We start from the raw sequence: 18,391 nt of genomic DNA, 5'->3' as shown, positions 1-18,391 counted from the left end.
CTTGGGGGGGGGGGGGGGGGGGTAACTAGTTTTTTGCCAAAATGGCACTGATTTAGGACAAGTAATGCCAGCAATGCAGTAATTTAAGAACAGATTCGATGTGTTAATTGTCGTTATCTTTAACTAAGTGAACCTACACTTCTGACCATTCACTCTCTTTCACACTGTTGTCACATGCTCGGTTGTTGCGCGTGTTGATGCATGATGTATTCACCTAAAACAGGTCCTGGCAGGTAGTCACATGTCCTTGCTGATATGTAGTGTTTAGGAACCGATAAGCAGAACTAAAATTCAAAATATTGGGTACCCGGTACTGGGTATTTTTTTATATTTTCTAATTTGGACTGTACTTTTGGTTTCCAAACCTAGGTGTACGTTTACCTTTCATAAATCGGAGATTCGAAAAGGACTAAACTCATTTTAGACTCTGCACTCATACGTAAGGACAAATGCTTTTTCCAGCGACCGTTACTATGAAAGCCATTTTCAAGACGCGGCCATTAGCACAGACTGTCAGCAGCACATTCATTAAAGTTGCCCTTTCATCCCTAACCGCAATTACTGAATCCATCCATTTAAAATAAACATACTCTGGATGAGCTGCCAAGATGCAAAGCCATACACTGTAGCCATGCTTTGCAGACACAACACAGATGTGCTTTTAAATACATGAAAATAAAAGGTGCGGATTCCACCTTTCAAGTATAACAAAACAATTATTCGACCTTTTAACACTATAGAAACTTCTCGGAAAAGACTGAGGCCTGCCAGTTTTAATCCCCACCAATGCATTTCAGAAATTTCAATTAAAACACAAGATCCATTGTAAGTCATTTGAAACACCAAGCTCTTTTTCAGAAGATTAGCCCCATCAACTGATCGATCATGCAACACAATTGCAAACAATCAGGTCTGAACTCTGATGGCTTAAGCTATTAATTATTATTATCCACTATGGGTGCAGCACAGACGTTTTGCACTAGGCTTTCATCATGATGTGATTCAACATGATTTTACAGGAGGAACAGTATTAAGAACAATTTAACTGGCACTAACAAATTATTGGGCCACAAACAAATCTGTTTCCTGTGGATCAAGAGGCTTTGTGTAGGGGCAATGTGATGGATGGGAGGGGGTATACTACAAAAAAATAAATGCACGACCATTATTGTAATTTTTTTTTTATTATTGCTGTTTAGTGGTGGCATGATCCCTCCGTCTATGAAGGGGAAATTATACAAACGAATATAAGCTAGTTATTTGTCAGCGACGGCTGTAACTGCATGTTTTAGCAGATGCTAAATTAAGTCCTCAACAGTTTTTCCCATCTCCAGTGCTTCACCCAACAGTGTAACAGCCTAACTACACTGCACACAGCCCAACTATGTATGTGACTCAGTCTAAATTAGTGGATTTATTGTGGGAAGAAATGGGTGCCGTGTACCTCAACTGATATCAATGTAGTGAATAAAGGGAGAGAAGCTCCCATCTAGAGCTGGGTAGTATGACCAAGAATTTATATCACGGTATTTTTCAAAGATATATTGGTTTCACGATATACAACAGTGGTGCAGTGGTTAGCACTGTTGCCTCACACCTTTGGGATCCGGGTTCGAAGTCTCTGCCTGGGTCACATGTGTGTGGAGTTTGCATGTTCTCCCCATGTCGTCGTGGGGTTTCCTCCGGGTACTCCGGTTTCCCCCCACAGTCCAAAAACATGCTGAAGCTAATTGGAGTTGCTAAAATTGCCCATAGGTGTGCATGTGTGTGTGAATGGTGTATGAGTGTGCCCTGCGATGGGCTGGCCCCCCATCCTGGGTTGTTCTCTGCCTTGTGCCCATTGCTTCTGGGATAGGCCCCGGACCCCCCGTGACCCAGTAGGATAAGCGGTTTGGAAAATGGATGGATATAGGACAGTATTTTTTATTTTTTTTTAAGTATAATTGGGTGTTTACTTAATGTGGGAACAATGCAAAAACGTAAAACAAAAATGTGTCCTGTAAAATGTGGTATATTTTTTATTATTAGCCATTGCGCCTATCTGCTACCTTAATGATAACATACGGCTAACATGATTGTTGGCCAACTGCTTATAGCGCTAATGTTAAGGTTTGCGCCGGCCAAGTCAACATTTTTGATAAATGTTTAACAGGTCAGTGTTGCTGGAATGCAAGCTTTACTGACCTCACAAAATTTATCATAAAGACCAGGATGTCCAAGTTACTTCGCAGGTTTGACGTGCTACTTGACTTCGCCGCCACAACTTTGTAGCACTTTTTTTGCATACAGGCTTATCGACATCCTTAGCCTTTCCATGCTCGTCTGCAAAATACTTCCAAACTTTATTTTTTACTAAAGCAGGTTACAAAGTGTCTTCAACTGCAGCATATGCCATGTTCAGCCAACTCAGTATGTGTGTGTTAACAAGCGCGAATGCGTTCAGCGGCTAATGAATGGAGGGGACGGGTTGCATGAGTGTGTGCGTGCGTGCGTGCAGAATTCATAGCAGTATTGTGTACAACCCCAATGTCTCATTTTCAACGCCAACGGCAGCTACATCTTCCGTTTCTGATCTTTTGCAGTACATTTTTAGCGGTGCAGCAGTGAAAAAGGTCCCCCCTTAAACCGTTACCAGCTACGCCACTTTCTGAACGTTGTGTAGGCTATTTAAACAAGTATTGCGGTATAAGAAAAATTCATATCATAACAATAAGACGACGGTTTTCGGTATGAACTGGTATACTGCCCAACACTACTCCCACCTCCAATATGATAATACAATACCAATTCGCATTCACACTGGAGCCATGTCAGAAAGTTACCGCTAATGTTACTAGATCACCATGGGATAGACTACTGGGTAGATTTATCATCAAATTCCCTCAAAACACCATAATGACAAAATAACAGAGATGTTGACAACTGATTCTCATCAGCATTACATGATTGAGGCTGTGTCGACTTGCTGAAAAAAAATGGCAGAGTTTCCTAAATGCTCATGTTTTTCCAGGATTAGCCTATACGGAACCAAAACATTCTCCCCGTAATCTTTGCAAAGCACTGACCATTGAGATTCATCAATGTTCATCCTTGTGCTTGAAACTTCATTCCAAGCAGCGTTTATGTTCATTACGGCCTTGTAAATGTCGCATGCCTTCTAGATGTCATGGAGTGTGATGCCATCATGAAGTAGTGTTGCAGTTACAGACTGGCATAATGTACGTCTCATGTAGTAGCACTTGAATAGGGCAATGAACCCCTGGTCCATTGGTTGCAGAAAAGAGGTCATATTGGGAGGGAGATACAGTATCTCACAAAAGTGAGTACACCCCTCACATTTTCGTAAATATTTTATTATATCTTTTCAAGGGATAACGTTAAAGATATGAAACTCTGATAGAATGTAAAGTAATCAGAGTACAGCTTGTATAATGGTGTAAAGTTGATGTCCCCTCAAAATAACTCAACACACAGCCATTAATGTCTGAACTGCTGGCAACAAAAGTGAGTACACCCCTAAATGAAAATGCCCGAATTGTGCCCAATTAGCCCTTTTCCCTTCCCGTTGACATGTCACTCATTAGTGTTACAAGGTCTCAGGTGTCCTTGGGGAGCAGGTGTGTTAAATTTGGTGTAAATCGCTCTCACACTCACATACTGGTCACTAGACGTTTAACATGGCATCTCATGGCAAAGAATTCTCTGAGGATCTGAAAGAAAGAATTATTGCTCTACACGAAGATGGCCTAGGCTATAAGAAGATTGCTAACACCCTGAAACTTAGCTGCAACAAGGTGGCTAAGACCATACGGCGGTTTATAAGGACAGGTTCCACTCAGAACAGGCTCAGCTATGGTAGACCAAAGAAGTTGAGTGCACGTGCTCAGTGTCATGTCCAGAGGTTGGCTTTTGAAAATAGACGTGTGAGTGCTGCCAGCATTGCTGCAGAGGTTGAAGGGATGGGGAGCCAGCCTGTCAGTGCTCAAACCATATGCCGCACACTGCATCAAATTGGTCTACATGGCTGTCGTCCCAGAAGAAAGCCTCTTCTAAAGATGGTGCACAAGAAAGCCTGCAAACAGTTTGCTGAAGACAAGCAGACTAAGGACACGGAATACTGGAACCACATCCTGTGGTCTGATGAGACCAAGATAAAATTATTTGGTTCAGATGGTGTCAAGCGTGTGTGGCGGCGACCAGGTGAGGAGTACAAAGACAGATGTGTCTTGCCTACAGTCAAGCATGGTGGTGGGAGTGTCATGGTTTGGGGCTGCATGAGTGCTGCCGGCACTGGGGAACTACAGTTCATTGAGGGAACCATGAATGCCAACATGTACTGTGCCACACTGAAGAAGAGCATGATCCCCTGCCTTCGGAAACTGGGCCGTAGAGCAGTATTCCAACATGATAATGACCCCAAACACACTTCCAAGACAACCACTGCCTTGCTGAAGAAACTGAGGGTAAAGGTGCTGGACTGGCCAAGCATGTCTCCAGACCTAAACCCCATTGAGCATCTGTGGGGCATCCTCAAAGGGAAGGTGGACAAGCGCAAGGTGTCTAACATCCACCAGCTTCGTGACGTGATCATGGAGGAGTGGAAGAGGATTCCCGTGGCAACCTGTGAAGCTCTAGCGAACTCCATGCCCAAGATAGTTAAGGCAGTGCTGGAAAATAATGGTGGCCACACAAAATATTGACACTGGGCACAATTTGGGCACTCTCATTTAGGGGTGTACTCACTTTTGTTGCCAGCAGTTCAGACATTAATGGCTGTGTGTTGCATTATTTTGAGGGGACATCAACTTTACACCATTATAATGGAATGGTAAATGGACTGCATTTATATAGCGCTTTTCTACTCCTACGAGTACTTAAAGCGCTTTACATTTCATGCCTCACATTCACCCATCCACACACTCATTCATACACCGGTGGTAGAGGCTGCCATGCAAGGTGCCAACCTGCTCACCGGGAGCAATTTGGGGTTCAGTGTCTTGCTCAAGGACACTTTGATGAGGTCAGGAGGAACCAGGGCTCGAACCTGCAACCCTCCAGCAGTTGCCGAACGAGAGCACTACCTCCTGTGCCACCATCTTCCCCGTATTATACAAGCTGTACACCGATTACTTTACATTCTATCAGTGTTTCATATCTTTAGCGTTGTCCCTTGAAAAGATATAATAAAATATTTACAAAAATGTGAGGGGTGTACTCACTTTGGTGAGATACTGTAAATCATGTTGAAGCTGAGATGGAAGGTGACTGTTTGTTGGGCGGCCAAAAGCATTGTCTAAACAAAAGAAAAATCTTAAATTGGATGCCCTTCCCCTTACAATACTTTTCCACTGCTGGTACGAAGTGGTTGAAGAACTAATCCCCAAAAAGCCTTCTGATTTGACATCCATATTACTGGAAGAGATGCCTTGGGGATGTTCTTCAGCTCTCGAGGATTCTGGGTATGATGAAACTAAAGCTGCTGCTAGCGCAAGTCACCCACACATTCTCCTTCTAACATAAGGGTCAGTCTTTTGAAACCTTCAGGCCCGGCACAGCCTTCTCCTGCTTGCATAAAAATGAATGGCCTGGCATCATTTTCCAGTAGATATTGGTTGTATCTACATTGAATATCTGTTCTGGAACAAATCTGTTTTCAGTAGTAAGCTTTGCCAATGTAGCAGGGAATTTGGACACTGCGGTTTCATCAGCTGACGGGACTATCGCCTTGGATCTTCACACTGTGAAGAGTTTATCATTGCTTAAAACTCATAAACCATCCTGTGCTTGGTTTGCACTCTGTGTTGTTCACATCAGGAAACCCTTTCTTGTGGTCTGCAAAGACAACATTTTCTCCTGAATCAACATCTGGCTTATGGGAATACACTGACAAGTCGGCCATTCAATCCAAAGGGAGAGAATTTTCATAAAGCGTGCTTCTCCTCTTGATGAGTGTTCATCCCTGGAGCTTCATCCTTAATGTGGGGTAAAATCTGTTCCTTGTCATGCACGATGGTCAATACAGTCGTCCATTTTGTGATGTTTTATCATGCTACCCTTATCTTCTAATGATGTAGCATGACGCTTAAGGCTAGCACTAGAAAAGCTCTTAGTGCCAATGGGGCAAATATTAAAGTCACAAATCCAACACAAATGAGACACTCAGATTTTTTGCTACTCAGTGGGTGTGAGCACAGTGATTTCCACCTGCTGTGATGTCATGTGCGTACCCTTTGCAGTAGGGGGAGCATAAGAACATGAGATAAGAGGGTGACGATCTGGAAGTATTTTACGCTTTAAACAGCAACTAGAAAGCACAGCAATGTGCAATCTTTGTAAAAAAAAAAAAAAAAAAAAAAAAAAAAGAGGTGGGAGTAGCATTTAGTGGAAAATCCCACCACACAAAGCACATGTGATTGTGTGAAACAGTGCAAGTGATATAAAAAATGCAATGGATGATTTGGGAGTCACTAGCTTAGTCTGTTTTGTGAACTCACGAAAACTTGTGATACATGGGGCTGCTATTGCAACAAGGTGTAATTGGTGCTGCTGACAGTGGGAGAAAAATGGGGCATTTTAAGTATTTGCCACTTGCGTATACTAGCTAGGAAAATACATATTCAACCGCAAATGCCCCAAAAACGTACAGTACATTATGTACATTTCTAGTAGCCTAATTAAAGATTTTCTGGGATACATATTTCATCTGTATTTACTAGTTTAAAAATAATATATAAAATATAAATATATTAAAAAACTAGGCACTGTTGCCTCACACCTCTGGGACCTGAGTTCGAGTCTCCGCCTGGGTCACGTGTGCGGAGTTTGCATGTTCTCCCCATGTCGTCGTGCTGGGCAGCTATGCCCAGACAAGAGTTCGCCAAGCAAATCAAATAGGGCCTTTGCTGATAACATACATATGAAGTAGGAAACTAATCATCAACACTAAGCCACATTTCACTCAATGGTGGTCCAGCCCCGACAGACCATAATTATTCACAGTCAAATGCTGGATCACAGAAAAACCTTTTAAATGAATATTATACCATAAAGAGCCTTTAGCGATGGCCATCTGCCAAGCAGACAGTCTGTTTAAACTGGCATTAGCATAGTTTTGCCAAAAGGCTAATTTTGATCTGTATTGTAGAGCCAAACATATGATATTCTTCTCAAACCAAAAATGGAAAACATGGGACTTAAGGTTCATGCATCAAGGTGACAAATCTCTATTATTTACTACTAGTCATAATATTATTACTCATACTAGGAATATTTTCATGAGCCTCAAAGGATTTCTCGCTGCCTCCACAACCCCCCCTTCAAGAACAGTCATCAGCTTGTTGACACATTTCACATATATTCTCAGAATAAGACCAGCCAAGTAATTACCCCTCAAAGCCTCAAAACTGCAATACCACCAAGCACAGAAAGTATCTCAAAGGACACAGATGTGGTGTTGGGTATCCTCCTGGCCCAGAGGAGGCGTTTTGTTAAAAGCAGTCCTAACCCTTCTACCACTTTTATTTGCATTAAGTGCTATTCCAAGTGAGCTCTTAATTAAGCAAGACTGAGGTAAAAGATTGAATTCCTGACAAGTTGGTCCCAACATTTCTCAATACTTGAGATTTTACCTGGAGTGAATATACTTCAGTCAAACAGAATGGGGGTGGGGGCAGCCATTACCACTACTGCTGCTTAAACAATGATTCAACAACGAATAATTTTTTTTTAAACTTGTACTAAGCCAAAACCCACATTTATACAATCATCTGAAGCACACAAATCATAAGCTGCCACCTGTTATGTTTCAGCTTATCTGTGCAGAAAAACACATGCTCAAAGGTAGTCCAGTAAACTGGGCCTTTGAAAAGCCTACCCAGAATAGGGGGTTGTTTGAGGAACTGTGCTGCCCATCAAGAGTCATTTACTGTTTGTCAAAGCACACAATGAGCAGCAAAATCCAGAAATCCAATTTCAATCTCACAAGAGGTCAGGACATGAGATATATTGGGCTTTTATAATGTACAATAAAGATGCAATGGACTTGGTTCACCTTCATCTGCAACTAAATTAACAATTCAACCCATAATTATCAGATTTTTCAAGTGACAAAAACATTGCGGTACACTGTGCAGTAAACCATTTAAAAAGCCATTTACAGACCCTTATGTAGAGCACCCTTTAATTGTTTCAGAAAAATATAAAAATTAGGTTTGCTAGAGCACATTCATAAATCCACAAAGCTATGGCAAAAGACAGAAAAGCTTTAAAATAATTTCATCTGGACATAAAACTTATTTTCCATGGAAAAACCACCAAATAAAAAAAACCATGTACAACACACTCTTGCTTAGCATGGCAGTATATTCCTTTATCATATAGCAAGATTCATGAGACAGAATTGCATTTGAATGTTAACATTGTAGGGCTGGACGGTATGACAAAATTTATATCACGGTATTTTTCAAAGTTATATTGGTTTCACAGCATACGACAGTATTTTTATTTATTTATTTTTTTTAAGTATGAATGGGCATTTACCACATTTTACAGGATTTTACATAATTTTTTTAAACGTTTTTGCATTGTTCCAACATAAACTATATTATTTTATATAGCCATGGCGCCCATCCGTTACCTTAATGATAACATACGGCTAACATGATTGTTGGCTAACTGCTTATAGATAAACGGCTAGTGTTAAGGTGTGCGCCGGCCAAGGCAACATTTTTGATGTGTTTAATAGTTCGGTGTTGCTGGAACGTGTGCTTTACTGACCTTATGAAATGTATCATAAAGACCGGGACGTTGGTCTTTAAGATGCTTCGCCAAGTTTGACGTGCTACTTGACTTCGTCACCACAACACTGTAGCACTGTTTGCATACAGGCTTATCGACATCCTTAGCCTTTCCATACTAGTCCGCAAAATGCTTCCAAATAGCACTTTTGCGTTTTTTTTTTTTTTTTTGCTAAAGCAGGTTACGAAGTGCCTTCAACTGTAGCATATGCCATGTTCGGCCAACTCAGTATGTCTGTGTTAACCAGAGCGAATGCGTTCAGCGGCTATTGAAAGGAGGGGAGGGGCTGCTCGAGTGTGTGTGTGCACGCGTGGTGCTGTGTGAAGTGTGGTGAATGAGGCGAAAACCACACTGTTGGTATCAATAATGCTGAAAATGAGTATCAGATCAAATTATCAGATATATCTCCCATTTTTGATCTTTCACGGTACATTTTTAGCGGCGCACCAATGAAAAAGATCCCCCCTTAAACAGTTTCCAGCAGCGCCATTTGCGGTATATAGTGATAAGAAAACTTTATTATTGTTATGATATGGATTTTTCTGGTATGAACCAATATACTGCCCAACACTAACCACCAGTACCTACAACCAGCCTCGAGGAGTTTAACAGGCCAACAAGAGTAAATCAAAGGACGAGACAGAGACCCCACCAAATTCTCTTATTCTGAAAGTTGCACCCAAATGGTCTCCGTCTTTACAGATTTTCAAAGCAGTTCAGAGTAAGACTTCAAATCTACATCTTAACACACCCTTCCAATGAGACATTTGTGGGGGTTTTTACCTTGGTAATATGTCCTCTATGCTGCTTTTTTAATAATTTGTGGGTCAGTGTCTTTGGTAAGCAGCCCCTGTCAGACCATCACTCTATTTTGTGTAGTTTGATCTCCATACTGGTCACCAGCTAGTGCTACTGTAATAAGTGAGTTGTCAGGGTTTAAGTGATATTCTACTTCCATTGTTATAAATGTGCTTTGGAACATAATTTGTTCAATCCTTATTAACAGTCTTTAGTATAGGATGCACTATTTTTCTAGGCTTGAAAATACAACCAATCCCTGGTTAGTGACCATTAGCAAATATGGCAACAAATGACAAAACACAAAAATTTCCAAGCAATGCATGCGTTTGTGACTAAATTTCTGAAGCCTGACAATGCATGGAGTGACAGATCTTTGAAGTAGAATGTACAAAATGTTGTTAATGTTTACTTAATGGATAAAAAACGTATGAAAGGCTGAAGCCGTAAGCACAGTTGCAGTAACGCCTAGGTTACTGTGAATTTCATGAAACTACCATTTCACTTAAGGACCTGGTTGGTGGTAGAGGTGGGGAAAAAATTATTAAAATTGTGATCTTGGTTTTGATGACTCAATATAGATTCACAAAATCCCAAGATCGATCTAGTTTATTTATGCCTTTTCCCGGCGACTTCGAAAAAGTGAAATTCTGAGAAAATATTTATCAGTCCGTTTATCATACAGGTGGCGCTACTTCATCCTCTTACCTATAGGAGGGTTGCAATAGTATTTTGAGATCATCTCGCATTTGGTGCATTGTCAGTCATGGTAACAGAGCATTCCAACCAGGTGAATGCAAACAAATCAAATCAAGTAGGGTCAGATTCTCACACCCATCATTTTCAGTACAAGGTTTACGGTGACATGGAATAGTGTTAAAGCAAAATAAATGAAATGAAATAAAAGCAAACAATGCAAAGAGGAAATCGATATTATTGTATGTGAACTGCAGTCAGTTATGAGAATGTTGTGAACTGTTTTTTTGCCCTTTGTGGGTAACACTGAAGCAAATGAAAGTGCCCAAGCCTGCAGGAGTAATTTATTTCTGGCTGGGTACAAGAACCGCAGAGGGAATATACTTCAGTGTAACATTATTATTATATTGTTTTTCATTTCGTCATTTAATGGTAATTATATTGCTTTCCAATGTCCTTTGTTTTTACAACAGATGGTTTGATCTTGTGTTAGTGAATGCGTCTAAAAACAGACCGAATAGAATTGAAAGGGACTCCATTTGGGCACTTGTGAATCAAAATTGAACTGTATTATGAGGTAAACAATATCCATATGTTCCTCAAATTAAAAGCTCCATTTTATGTTGTTTTGGCACACATTATGTTGAAGTCCTTCCGAAACATAGCACAAGTTTTAGACCATTTTTATTTTCAGCTATTATTTTCAGTCATATGTCATTTTTGTGCTTTGAAAGGCAGGATAATTAACGAGCCATGCTCATACGTTCCTCAAATTAAGTTGTTTGTATACAAGCCTTTAGCCTTTCTTCAGTGGTTTTCACAATGTTTCCTGTGACTTTGCATTTGTAAATGTGTTCCTTTTATAGCTTTTTCAACATCTCTCCAAATATGGATGGATGCTATATAGTATTTCAAACCTCATTCCAATCGGATTGATACTGAATCACAATCAAATCAGATTGAATCGAATCGTTCATTTATAAACCAGAATCAAATCAAATTGAGGCATCCGTGCCATTACCCAACCCTAGTCGTTGGAATGGTACTGGGTTGCTAAATAACGATTGGTTGCATAGCAGCATTTTAAAGTAAGCAATGAATATGCACATCAAAATGGTCAAAAGTAATACCCGACAGTTAATACACTGCACAGAACTGTTAAAAACCCATTAATGATAAACAAATCTATTAAAGAGGAAGAAACCCCTACAGACAGGGCAAAAATCAGCACCAATGCTGACTGAAGCTGCCGTTCCCTGGACATGTGTTTGAGGCTTTCTTGCTGCCTCCCCTGGCAGGGGGAAATGCGAGAGTGGGTCAGGGAGCCAGACGGCCGGAGATATTTCAGCATAATAGCCCCGGAGAAATGCCAGGCCTACATCTTGATTGTCGCTCCCTGACTGTTATGCAACACCGTGCCGCCTTGAGCGACCAGTGGGAAGTGATCCGCTGACAGATTTTCAACCTGCCCTGCCCTACCTCAATCCCAGCTGCCAAAGAACTACAGTACAACCCCCCACCCTCCCTCCCAGAGGCCCCAAGCCAAGGGTGCATGATCAGCCTGGTAGCATCTGGCCTGGCCCACAGAGTAACACGCAGTCAGACCTTCTGCTGACCTCATGGGATCAGTCACCTGGTTCAGCAGCAGGCAGGAGAGCCAACAAAACAGTAGGGAAAAGGCCACCCCATTTAGAAAGTTAAACAAAAAACTGCAAGCATATTAATAACAGGCCTTAATTATTCCCAGGGATCACGTCACTGCCAGAGACCATTAACATACGCCAGTTCTATTCATTTTAATGCCTCAGATGTTAGCCCTCCTGCAATTTAGACATTCTCTGAAATTGATAAAAAAGATAATAAACTCAACACAAAAAACCAACAGAAAATCAGTTTAGGGGCTGTAAAATCTCACAAACGTTCTGTGCCTTTCATATAGCTGTAGCAGTGAATTTCATTTAGCAGTTATATAATTTAATATCAATTTAATATCTGCCTTAGCTGTAAATATACTGCAGAGGTGCACACATGCTCTTGCCCATTTTTAACAATGGGTGTGGGTGGGGATTTATTGGTGTCTACAAAAATCAGGATCACCAAACAAAAAAAAAAAAGCAGAGATGCTCTAAAAGTCTGGGAATGTAGAACAATTAGCCACCAGTGAATTGCTATCAATTAAAACACCAGAAAACAAGAAGGCATGCCTTAACACATTCACACATAGTAAAACCAGCTAAATTTGAAGTGTTTCCCCATAAAGAGACAGCCTTCTTGACACAAAGCTGGAGAATTCTGCCAGATAATAGGTTTGCCAAGCATCAGTTATAACTCCAACAGTGCTGCTGATCGTGCTGCCAGGTATTTTTACCTGCCGCACAATGCCACAATTACAAACTGAAGAAGAATGAAGCTGGTGAAACAAGCTGGTCTTGAACACAGCTTACAAAATTGTAGAAATGATTGATGTACTCATTCTGTAATCTCTGCCAACACTGTCATTAAAATAATGCCACCAATTGAAATTCCATCATTCATTGCATTGCAAACACCTGCACAAGCATGAAACCCATTCAGACCCATGCTTCTAAATGAAGAGACTTACATGCTTAAGATTTTTCTGAAAGCTATCACTGACATGGTAGATGATACTGATTAAATTTTAATCAGCATACAAAATATCAAGAGTACTTTGTACCATCCATGACACAGGGTTTCAATGAAACCCTGCCCCTTTCTCAGGGGGTTTTCAAGGTGACACCCCCCAGCAAATGACATATGGTTCGTTCCATTTGAACTGGATAGTTGAAATTTCTGAGTTCATATAGATATATACTGCTTGTTAGCACTTTTGTCAAACTTGTATCTCATTAAATGTCAGTCGTACATACAATGCTGTCCAACCTGTGGACGTGGTGCTACAGGGTTTGTACACACAAAAGTTTATATGCTCAAAATAGCATGTAATGCTAACAATGAACCTACCTAGAAGTAGTATTACTAAATGGCTTTTGACTTGTACTGGAACGCACTTAATATGGTGTGACATTATTCCTAGCTCCAACTTCTGTCCTCCGAAGTAAATGGAACGGCATTTAACACACAGGTACTACTCTGCAGTCAGAAATTCAAAATATTCTCAAACTGAAAAGCTTCACCTTCCAGTGAACAACTGCAGCTTGGATGGTGTTCAGAACATTACAGAGAATATACGGATTCGGAAACATCCTTGGAGAAAATCGTTTAGTACACTCGAAGAAGAATGACACACAGTTGTAGCTCAAATGAATAATTCCAACAAGCAGCCCACTCATTTTCATGAAGGTCCAAAGATCAATTAAGAAAAAAATTCTAACCTTGTTAATACCAAGAGTTGTTTAAAAATAAACACCTTTAAACAGAAAAAAACAGATGTTTGCAACAAAGACCATCAGCACATGTACATTCAAAAGCACATGAACCAAATCTGAAAATCTTGTTTGTAGCAAAAGCTGACTCATCTCACAATCATTCTGTCATTCATTTTATGTTTTTAGAAGCTGATATTCTGGCAGAGGAGACTATAGTGCTATTTCAGCGCACAACTGATTAAAAGCAAACAAGTAAAAAAAATTCACAAACATAATGAAAGCACTCCTGCTTTACACTGAGCTATTAAAATGGTGCTATTTGCAGGTGGGAAAAAGATGAATTGGAGTGACCAGTCACCTAGACATTGAAGAAGCCTGCTTTTACATTTCCTTTTGCTTCAGTTTAAGCATGTTAAACACAACTTAATCTTCTGTACGGAATCACCATTAAGGTAGTCGTGTTGTACTTTTTATGCTACAGCAATAACGTGAAAAATTGCCAATGTACTGTTTATGGGCAGAGATGTAGTATGGATTGCTGCCAGAGGTGAGCAGTATATGAAAATAATAATGCAGCCATCCTTTATCTTCTCCAAATCAGCTCTCCCAATGAAGCCTAATTAAGAACAATGGTTTGGAATTCTGGGTATGTTTGCGGCGCATACATTAATTGGATTTTTTACAGGGATATCTTGTCTGATTTCTTCAAAAAGTTGCAAGAAAAAAATTTAAGAATTTTTTTTTTAACCCCTAAGTCACAAGTTTGCTTAACTTGTTTTGAATCCCTCCAAAGGGTTTATTATAGGTAATTTTCCACCATTAAATGCATAATAAAGAAACATACATGCTCAGATTCAATGCTTTAACCTAAGTGTTTGTTAAATGGTAGTGCAGCTAATGCACAAATTCACCGAAGTGTGAGTCATGCAAGACTTGGGTTCAAGATAATTTGAACATATTACCAAACCACTGAATATTGCCCCATGAAGACCTGACATGTGAACCATCTGTGCCCAAAACCACATGCAGTATAGGATGGATTTCCCAGATAGGAAACAATTTCCACAACAGTGATTTATGCCTTCAGAAGCTCTCAATTGTAATGCACATCAAAATCCACATAAAATGTGAAAACCACCTCAGCACAGAAGCACAATAAACTCTAGACATGCATGAGACAGAAAAACTATTAAAAAAAAAAAATCACTCAACTACAGGTTTCAGACAGACCTGCCCATTAAACATTTCTAAGCAGGCGTGCATGCAAGTCTCACAAATCCAGCAAAATTCACCTCCAGTGTCACTGCACTGCCTGCCAGTGGTCATCATCAAGTAGAGACAACTTCACACTTGTTAGATCTTCTATCGTATTAGTGGCAAGATCAGCTGCACAGAAACTTGCCTCTGATTTGCCTGTTCTGAACAATTTTAGAAGACTTCTCGTTCTCGGAGTTCAAACAACAGGTGTGTATAACCTAACATTTCGGATGAATGACAGCAGGTCATGTGTCGTCTCAATTGCCCTGAAATCAATGGAGTACTACAGGCCTGTGCCCCTGCTGAGAGGGAGTGCCGCTGGAGACAGAAAGCTTGTACTCCTTCATTCCTTCTTCCAGAGGCTGCACATCAACAGGACTCAGATTTTCAGAGGTCAGGCTTCCCATAAAGGAAGAATGAACTAAACTGCAGGACCCTCTCATCCTTCCACCAAAATCAACAGGGCCCACATCCAGAACACAGTTACTAGGGGCTCCACTCATTCACCCATTTAAATTTAATATGCAGCAACGACTGGAGGAGTGGATATGAAAACAACTTATTGTAGAAATATTAAACCTGTCCCACTGGCTCCATCAAGGAAGTAAATTTCCACCCTATCAAGCAAAATCCTTTCAGCGAAAACAAACTACCTGAGAAACACCTGAAAGCCTGTCAAGGAAAAGGGAAATTAAACCAGCTGCTATTCTGTGATATGACACACTTTCAACCAGAAAACAAACCAAACAGAGCGAGCCATTGTGGGAAAAATCCCAAAAAGCTACTGGCAGGTGTTTTACAGCTTGATGTTCCTGTTAAAAGCATTTGAACCCTGCTGCACAGCTTCTATTTAAAATTAAAATGCAGCATTATTAACCAATCCTTACAAAAAACAGTCTACAGCTAAACACTGACGGATGGAACTATAAAAACAATTCTGATTTGGCACAATTAAAGCATATCCACAAACAGCAAAATTAACCAATAAAAAATAATTGAGTGCTACAGGACTGAAAGTTGCCATTCTGTTCAATTCTATTTATGCTACCTTGAGTTTGGGGGGGGGGACAGTCAAGGTGAACAGCCAAATCACCAAAAGCGGGACTTATTTCTTGTAGATCATCTTCAATACACAAACTTCAAGCATTAAACAGTATAGGAGAGCCATTCCGACACGTGAATGGTGTCTGCATCCCGGTGTAATGGAATCTACCCACAATTGCGTTATGAATACCATTGTTATATGTTTACAATTCATAACTGTGCATTTGTGGGAGATTCCTCAGAAATACTCTATTTAAAACCTAGCATCCTTTAAAATTCTAATAAAAAGTCAATTTCCCCAAAGCATAGGGTACAGCACATTGGGAATAGTGCCACAGAGGACATGGGAGTGTGTGAGCAATATTACAGCTCTGGTCTAATGTGTGGTGTATCAATACAAAGATGCTGGAAGGGGGTCACCTCCAATTACACAAATGGAGCACTCACAGGTTTCCAGAAAGTGATCCCAGGCTGATGTGTCACACATTCCTGTGACCCATACGGTGCAGTACTGTGTTCCCTTAAACCTGCCAAAGTCTGATTAAATCCTACCAGAAACATAAGAAACAGCACCCTTTCAGCAAAACATCCCACAGAACGGAAGGGCCCGTTTTTGGTGAATTAGCCTATGTACCCTTTTCATTCCAGGCGTGCAAGTCACAACTGACAGAATGTAAACACAGTACAGGACACCCACCCAGCATGCATAACAAACCCCACAAACTGGCAGGACACGCTCGTTACAGAATGAACAATTCAATGACCACTGATTACAGAATGTATACTGCCAGAAGAATCCATTAGAGCTGTCCTCGGAAGGTGGGAATTCACGCACATTTGATGAACAGGTATTTAGCAAAGACGCAAGACTAAAACCCGATTCAGAGTTTTAATGACCCGCAACAAGTCATGCTTTCTTCCACATCTGAATAAATTACTTAATACGTGCTACCTTCTAAACTTAATGACAAAGTTGCATGCATCTCCCGTTCTATCGCCCGTGCGTCTCTCCCACGCACACCAACGCGGAGCGACAGACAGGCGATCGTGCTCCCAAGCCCCATTCGGCTCGACGGCACCCCTTGGCGGCGGCCCGCCGCAGCTGCAGCGGTACAGGCGCGCCCCGGAGCAGAAAGACCGCGGACAAGATGGCGGGCTCGACTCCTGTCACGTGACCCCTTTGTGTTCGGCGAACCGATTCCAGGAGAAACGAGCCGCCGCAACCGGCCTTTACCACACGATTTAGAGATAATGGGACCTTATGTCCGTGTATGCGACGTTTTATTCCAGCTGGCGCGGTCGAGGCGTATCATAATAGCGCCTTTCTGAAAAGAGGGACATGGCGGCCATTTTGTGCAAACCTGCGCAGACAGGACAGGGGCGCCCCTCGTACGCCGATAGCCCGATGTCATTATCCGACTCGCGCTTCGGGACGGCTAAACGTACCGATTCCTCTTCCTTCTCCATCCCGGTCGGCATTTGCGGTACTGCCCGATTGATGGAGGCATATTCGTGCAGGTCGGGTAAATCCTCGCAGCGGAAGACGGGTAGAGGCTTGGCGGCGTCCAGCGCCCGCGCCCGAAACGACAGTTTACTCATTCTTATGATTAAAGACGCAGCATAAATCTACGCGATCCCATAAAAAGCGCAGCCGCTCCAGTTTTAGTTTTCATTGATGCGTCCGTGGTGCTCTCCAGGACGACGCCGGGAAGGCCCGGATCTCGGTCGCTCCCTCTCGATGTGTTTTTTCCCGTTGCTCCGCTCTCTCTCTCCCCGGCTCAGTACGCCATGGCCAACATGGCGGACATTAAAAACTCCGTAACCGTCCGCTCGCTCCTGGCGGCCCGGCCCCCCCTCCCGTCACGCGACAGCCATTCCCGCGCGGGCCCGCGCGCGTGCGCGTTCGCGTCGCCCTGGCGACAAGGTGGGGGGTGTTGGGCGAGGGGCGGTGCGGACAGCGCGTGGGGTGTCTGCTGTTCACTATAAGAAAGTTGCGTTTTAGTTATTTTACAAAAAAAACGTATATAAAATCTTTTTTAAAAGCTCTTTATGTTTATAATCCCCATATGCAATAATTAGTTACTGAAAATTACAAATCTCTAAGAATAACTAAAACTACGCTTTTCAAGAACAATTAAAAGTAGTATTTAAAAAATATCTTTATTTTGCATATCCAAATTTTGACAAATGACAACATAGTGAATATAGTAAATTGCCAAACATATTAAACTGGGAGGTCACACTGATTAGTAGAGATTATTATGTCCGACAAACAAAAAAAGAACTTGACATTTTATAAATTAGTCTGCAACCTATTCGTCATCCACAAAAAGCCGCACGCTCTGTGGGCATTATGAGTACTTTTCGTTTAGAACACCAGTATTTACCAATAAGTTTGCCATGTCTTAAGTCTGAAATTGCACCTACAATTTATCTGGGAGACTAAATTGTAT

The 18,391-nt window shown here is 41.4% G+C and overlaps 1 protein-coding gene across 44 annotated transcripts in view; it reads right to left on the bottom strand.

Moving 5' to 3' along the window:
* LOC125740624 (enhancer of polycomb homolog 1-like) overlaps positions 1–18,391 on the bottom strand; it is a 47,383-nt gene that overhangs the window by 18,881 nt on the left and 10,111 nt on the right. For 22 of the 44 annotated variants that reach the window (XM_049012194.1, XM_049012174.1, XM_049012184.1 and 19 more), the window contains exon 1: positions 17,385–17,781. The exons of 1 other annotated variant lie outside the window; for it this stretch is intronic. In XM_049012194.1, coding sequence (XP_048868151.1) covers positions 17,385–17,537 — 153 coding nt within the window. In that variant the 5' untranslated portion in view covers positions 17,538–17,781. Of the gene's footprint in view, positions 1–17,384; positions 17,783–18,391 lie in introns of those variants that run through there. 21 more of the 44 variants (XM_049012066.1, XM_049012118.1, XM_049012127.1 and 18 more) reach the window with 3 other exon arrangements.

The sequence above is a fragment of the Brienomyrus brachyistius genome, chromosome 1 (genome assembly GCF_023856365.1).
Source record: "Brienomyrus brachyistius isolate T26 chromosome 1, BBRACH_0.4, whole genome shotgun sequence".
Classification (NCBI taxonomy): domain Eukaryota; kingdom Metazoa; phylum Chordata; class Actinopteri; order Osteoglossiformes; family Mormyridae; genus Brienomyrus; species Brienomyrus brachyistius.
The sequence above is the reverse complement of the archived record's forward strand: the minus strand, read 5'-3'. Positions and strand labels throughout refer to the sequence as shown.